Source organism: Phaenicophaeus curvirostris, chromosome 7 (genome assembly GCF_032191515.1).
Source record: "Phaenicophaeus curvirostris isolate KB17595 chromosome 7, BPBGC_Pcur_1.0, whole genome shotgun sequence".
NCBI lineage: Eukaryota > Metazoa > Chordata > Aves > Cuculiformes > Cuculidae > Phaenicophaeus > Phaenicophaeus curvirostris.
The window spans coordinates 5,493,645-5,500,366 of NC_091398.1; the positions used below are offsets into that span (position 1 = coordinate 5,493,645).

The window sequence follows — 6,722 nt, forward strand, 5'->3', positions numbered from 1 at the left end:
TTCTGCCATGTGAAATATTGCAGCTCCTTCTCACCCACTCCTAGCCCATGCTTGTGGAGACTTGATGCAGCTGACAGCCCAGCTCCTTCCTCACTGCTTTTTCTCCTGGCTAACCCCACGACGGGGCAGCACCTGCGGGGACTGCCTGGTGTCCTGGGCTCCATGTGCCACAAAGGTCCCCAAACATCGAGCTGGGGACCATGGCTCCAGCATCACCTGCTGTTTCACTGAACGGTCTGCTCAAGGAGATGTTATGGCACCATAAATTATGGACAGCACACAGCTTCAGGGCATCACAAGGTCAGCGAGCTCCTTGTGCAACATTTTCGTGACAACTGTTCGAAACACACAAAAACCCCTGCTGACAAAAGCAGTCTCTGGTCGGGAGGAGAGGCTATGTGGCTTGAAGGAGGATCCATCCTTGCAGCTTGAAGCACAAGGAACTTTGCTTGCAAGAAGACAACGCCCTCACAGCCCTTCTTCCCCACAAGCCAGTGGCCTTAGCAGCAAGATAAACATAAGATATCCCAGCTCAGAAGCCCTGCTCACAGGCCTGGGGGTAGATCCAGTCGCACAGACAGACACACACACACAAAGTCACAGCCTCGCAAAACCCACAGCCCAAACCCTTCTGGCTCTTCCTTTCCTGCCATCACAGGGAGAGGGATGTTTCCTTCCACTAAACCAGGAGGAAAGCTCCACTAGTTCCATGCAGGACACAGCAGGATGCCCTGTGTGCCCAAGTGACCCACGTCTGCTCTTCCTGGGGTTACAGATAAGCCCACGCAGGCACATGACACCCATGTGCACGGCTCCATGCCAGCAGAAAAAAAACCATAAATTGGCTCCTGCCAGGTGGGGTCAGTGAGGACAAGTCCCTTCACGCTAACAAGGGTGCCAGCACTGCAGCATCCACTCCTGGGCTTCCAAATCCACAAAACACAGGCCAGGAGAAACATATGATGTCCCGTATGCTTCCTGGAAAAAGGGGCTGGAGGTGCAAAGGGAGGCGATGGTTAAAAACATCTTCAAGAGAGCCAGACTGGACCATGCTGCCCACCACACCACCGGTGTCGCGGAGAGGCAGGAACCCACCAGCGATGCTCTGTGCGAGAAAGGATTTGGTGGGTAAGGGCACCTTTCAGAGACTCTCTGCACAGTCACAAGGCAGCTGAGCACTCAGCAACTTGATCCTTGAATGTCACCATCCAAGACCACTCCAAGAGATTTCTGGGCGTGCACCAAAAGCCTTGATAGGAGCTCAGTAACAGCATCACCAGGTAAGCCTTTACCTTCATTTCCAGGTCCTGCAACCCTTCAGAGTCCCCCTGCGAAGCAGACAACGTGTCCTTTCACCTGGGAAACCAGGGAGGCCACCTGGGAAGCAAAGAGGAGCCTAGTGCGAACCTGGAGCAGAAGTGTTCACGAACCCTGCCGAACCTTGCTTTCACTGACTGGGCTCATCATTTCCTCTCCAGCCGTCGTGTGATCGTTTTAAAAAGGAAGAAAAAGTCATTTACCACCCAGCTCCGGCTCCCCTCTCCGAAATGTCACCCTGTGTTTCCTGTGTCAGCAGCCACCCAGGAGCAGAGGCAGCCTCCAGCTCTGCAGCATCCTGTTCTCAACTGCCTGCCTGGTGCTTTAACCCCTGCAGACCTGGCTTTCTGCCACTGCAATGCTTGCCTAAGGCCACACACTGAAAAAAAAAGCCACACCGAGTAAAACCAAGACTTTCTCGCTCCCTCCTCAAAGTGCTGTGCACGGGGCGATTGCCTCCTTCACACAGAATGAAAATAAAAAAGAGGTGAGGGAAGAAAATACCCACACCAAACGTGATTCTCCCCTTTCTCAGCAGCGATGCAGAGAAAATAAGCCACCTGCAAAACAGCTTGGATTTCATTAACTGCAAAATGATGTTCCCTGTGTCCTAAAGGGACACGCAACGGAGGGCAGCCCCATGACAGACCCATGCCAGTGTGATGCTGGGTGCACACTGATCCTGAGCAGGTCACTTCTCTGTCCCTGTGCCCACTCCTCCTCTCCCTGGGGAGGCAGAAGCAACCTCCTTCATACCATGCAACAAGAACCAACCGTAAAATGCAGCATGCATACCGAGAAATAAGCAGAACACATCTTTTTTTTTTTTTTTATCAGGCCCTTTCATTGTATAAATAATTTATTTCATTTCACAGCATTATGTCTGCATCTTTTTTTTAAAAAAAAAAAAGAAGAAAAGACAGGAGGAACACAGACTGATGGACAATGGCAAGGGTAGGACATGGGCAGTGGGATAACCAACACTGATGGGAACACAGCAAAGGTACCTGGGGAAATGAGACCGGTACCTCGCAACAGCTGCTAAAAAAAAGTCATTCAAACATATTTCAAGAAGACGCGCACCCTTGCAAAAAGCCCAGCTCGTTTTCAGAGCAACAACCCCAGCAGTTTCCCTTAGCCACTGTTTTGCTGAGGCGCCTTGCCTCCTACCCCACTGTAGGCGACGCACATCTTCATACAAGAAAAATCAGCGTACGGTTGTGAAACGTTACAGAAATACCACGGAAGCCATTAGCTACTAATTGGAAAAGTCTTTTTAATTATTGCAGAAAGCAGAGTTGGTGGGAACGGCACCGCCACGGCGTCCCACCTGGCTCAGCCAAACCTCCAAGCGTGCGTTGCCATTTCAGCACACGCTTAAGGGCTCTTTCTGCTGAAAACCAGACATTTCTCACAGGGGATGCTCAGCTGAGCTGGGTGTAATGAACCCCCAGGAAGGACCGAGCTCCATAAATCCATGCCACCAGGCTTTCCATGCCAGCCTCTGCCAAACCAAGACCTACGTCTTGACAGCAAGGAGGCAAAACCCGCAACAAATAGCCTGCACGTGTCATTTTTAAAAGCCGATTACTTTTGAGCTGATGGGGAAAACATAGCTTTATATTTCACCTCTGAAACGGGTGGCTCTTCAAAAAAAGGGTTAATGTACGTGGCTTCTGTGGCATCAAAAATAAATAATTTCTCTCTCTCTCTCTCTCCACAGCAAGTACCAAAGTGTTGGAGATGAAGACAAAACAAAGAAAACCTAAGGAAGCGGGAACAGAGCCACCTGAACTGATGGGACCAGCCCACTCACTCAGTGCACAAGTCAGGACTCGTGTTGGGAACTCAAATCCCGCAAGAAGAGAAATATTACTTGGCTGTAACATTTGTTTCCTAATGAAAAAAAAAAAAAAGCTATTTGGAAGGTGCCGCGCTCATCACTGCGAGGGAAGAATGAACTCCCTGAAACCCAAAAGGCATTTTTCTTTTGTCTGCTTGGCGGTTTCTCCTTGGCTGCTCTGGGAAGGGGTTTTCAAATGGGCAGCTGGTGTAAAATCACCAGAAACACTCACCAGACTGTGTGGCTCAAAACTCAGGATATTTGGCCCTTAAGGGCTGCCTGCTTCTACTCCGTGGAGGGCACGGAAAGCCAGGACCCTGGTTTTCTCCTCGAAAGCTGGGTCCCTGGCCGAAACAGAGAGAACAAATGGCTTTTGGTCCCCAGTCCCACCCAGGTCCAAAACATCCACGTGCAGAAGGACAATGCTCGGGCTCTGGGCTGGCAGCAAGGGGCTCTCTGCTTTGAAAAGGGTTTAAATCCTTATAAAAAAACTAACATCCTCCCAAGCTGCCCACCCCCCAACGTCTCTTCTCACCCTGCCATTTTCCCTTTCCACCAGAGATGTTCCAAGCTCTGGCAATCTCTGTCCTGCCCTGCCATGACCCCCCCAAAGCCCCAACCTTTAGCAAGCACTGCCCTGACCTCCTGCACCGGCAGCCTGTACTGCAAAGCTTGCTTTTTGTTTATTTTTATTACAAAATCCCTAGTTTGGGTCACCCTAGATGGAGCAAATTAGCACCTTGGAGCATCCTCCTGCCCGGGCACAATGAAGACCTGCTCAGGGCTTTGCTTTTGATGACACAACTGAGCCTTTGGGAATCATAGGCTGGAAAAGACCTTTAAGATCATACAGTCCAGCTGTTAAGAGAAGGGGGAGCTCCTGGGCACCCCCTCATTTCCAGCAGCGTTCACACAAAACCTTGCCTTTTTTTTTTTTTCCGATTTTTTTCATGGTTTTCTTTTTCTTTTTTTTTTTTTAAGCAAACAGCTAAAGCTCAGCACCTGCCCAGCATCGCCGCCTTGCAACCCCCCCAACCTTGAGGGCTGCCTGTCCTCTCGCTCCGCACCCGCCTGTGCCCTAAAACACCACCTTGGAAGGGGGGTTTGTCACCTTCCCCATCACCCACCCACATATTTTGTGCCGCTCTCCTCGACCAAGGCGGTGGAGGGATGCGGGGATGTGAGGATGCAGGGATGCGGGGATGCGGGGAAGCATCGGGGCGCAGCTCGAAGCCCCCTCCCCGCTGACCTTCACCCCTAGCATCCATCCCTCCCTGCTCAACCACCTCTTTCCCTCCCCACCCCACAAAAAAGAATAAAATCCACAACGTTAAAGATCCAGAAGCACTTCCACAGGGTCCTGCCCTGTTCGCACACACAACCTCGGGGGTCCCGAAGGATGGAGGGGGCGGTCTCACCCCGGTAACAGGGCTCCAGCCCGGCCCGGGGAAGGGGGGGGGGGTGGCAGGAGATCCGGATCCGAGCCCTGGGAGCCGGGTTGGATCCAGGGGAAGGGGCGGTGGGAGAGGGGGAGATGCCGGCTGTCGCCCGCAGCTCGGGCTGGGCTGGAAGCAGCGGCTTTGTTATCACCGCTATTGTCTTTTCATTTGGAAAAGGAGGAGGAGGGGAACAACATAAAAATAAAAAAAAAAAAAAAAGAGGGGTGGGGGGGGAAATAATTATAATAAGGGTTAAAAGCAAAAAAAAAAAGGTCGCTTTGGTTCTCTGTCCCCCTCGGTTCCTTTGTCTGCTCCCCCATCCCTCCCCGCCTCTGCGGGGCTTCTACCGCTTCTTCTTCTGCTTGAGGGACTTTCTCCGCTTGAGGATCATCTCGTAGAGCTTGTCCATGCCCTCGGTGAGCCCCTCGCCGATGATGGCGCAGGCGGGCTGGATGTGGTAGGTGGTGGCCGGGGTCAGCTCGTGGAGGGCCAGCTGCTTCTCGATCTCGGCCACCGGCAGGGACTTGGGCAGGTCCTGCTTGTTGGCGATGACCAGCAGCGGGGTGCCCTGGTTCTCGGCGAACTTGGTCACCTTGTGCAGCTCCGTCTTGGCCTCCTCCAGCCGGTCCACGTCCACCGAGTCCACCACGTAGATGATGCCATCGGTGCAGCGGCTGTAGGACTTCCAGAGCGGGCGCAGCTTCTCCTGGCCGCCCACGTCCCAGAAGTGGCAGCTGATGCCCTTGGCCGTCCCGTTGCTCAGCCGGATCTTCTCCGTGTTGAAGCCGATGGTGGGCACCGTGTTGACGAACTCGTTGAACTTCAGCCGGTACAGCACCGTGGTCTTCCCCGCCGAGTCCAGGCCCAGCATGACGATGTGCAGGGACTGGAAGGCGGAGATGTTGGAGGAGATGTTCCCCATGGCCACGGCTCGCTCACAGCCCCGCGCCCATCCCCGCGCCGCCGGCCCGAGGGGGCTCGGCCTGGGGGGGGGTGGGGGACACACCCGGGCCGGGCTGGGCTCTGCCGGGCTCCGCGGGGCTGCGGGTAGCCGGCTGCGGGCAGGCAGAGCGCGGGGACTGCCCGCCCGTCCCGCCCCGGAGGAGGGACCGCGCCGCCGCCTTCAGCCGGCCCCGCCCGCCCTGCGCGGGCTGCCGCTGCGCCTCGGCTCCTGAGCCTCTGCCCCTGCCCCTCTGCCGCTGCCCCTCTGCCCCTGCGCCTCTGCCCCTGCGCCTCTGCCCCTGCCCTGGCTCCCCTGCCCTGGCTGCCCCTGCCCCTCTGCCCCTGCCCTGGTTCCCCCTACCCTGGCTCCCCCCCTGCCCTGGCTCCCCCTGCACCGCCCACCCTGCCCTGGCTCCTTCTGCACCTCTGCCCCTGCCCTGGCTGTCCCTGCCCTGCCTGCTCCTACCCTGCCTGTCTCTGCCCTCCTCAGTCTCCCTGCCTTAGCTTTCTGTGCCCTGCCTCCCCCTGCACCTCTGCCCCTGCCCTGGCTGCCCCTGCACCTCTGCCCCTGTCCTGGTTCCCCCTGCTCCTCTGCCCCTGCCCTGACTGTCCCTGCACCGTCTGTCCCTGCCCTGCCCGCTCCTACCCTGCCTGTCTCTGCCCTTCTCAGTCTCCCTGCCTTAGCTTTCCGTGCCCTGCTGTCCCTGTACCTCTGCCCCTGCCCTGGCTGTCCCTGCGCTACCTGCCCCTGCACTACCTGCCTCTGCCCTGCCTGTCCCTGCAATGTCTGTCCCTGCCTGCCCACTCCTGCCCTGGCTGTCCCTGCAACATCTGTCCCTGCCCTGGCTCTCCCTGCAATATCTGTCCCTGCCCTGGCTGTCTGTGCCCTGCCTATCTCTGCAGTGCCCGTCCTGCCTCTGCCCTGGCTCTCCCTGCACCGACTAACCCTGCCCTGGCTGTCCCTGTGCTTGCACTGGTTGTCTGTGCCCTGCCTGTCCCTGCACCTCTGCCCTGGCTCTCCCTGCCCTGGCTGTCCCTGCACCGCTGCCCCTGCCCTGCCTGTCTGTGCCCTGCCCTGGCTGTCCCTGCACCTCTGTCCCTGCCCTGGCTGTCCCTGCACCTCTGTCCCTGCACTGCCTGTCCCAGCACCGCCTGCCCCTGCCCTGGCTGTCTGTGCCCTG

The 6,722-nt window shown here is 56.4% G+C and overlaps 1 protein-coding gene across 1 annotated transcript; it reads right to left on the bottom strand.

Moving 5' to 3' along the window:
• Positions 1–4,824: 4,824 nt before the first annotated feature.
• ARL4C (ARF like GTPase 4C) lies at positions 4,825–5,618 on the bottom strand. Its single transcript, XM_069860492.1, has one exon. It carries the CDS (start codon positions 5,519–5,521, stop codon positions 4,943–4,945), a length of 579 nt encoding a protein of 192 aa, XP_069716593.1. The 5' UTR covers positions 5,522–5,618; the 3' UTR covers positions 4,825–4,942.
• Positions 5,619–6,722: the final 1,104 nt, after the last annotated feature.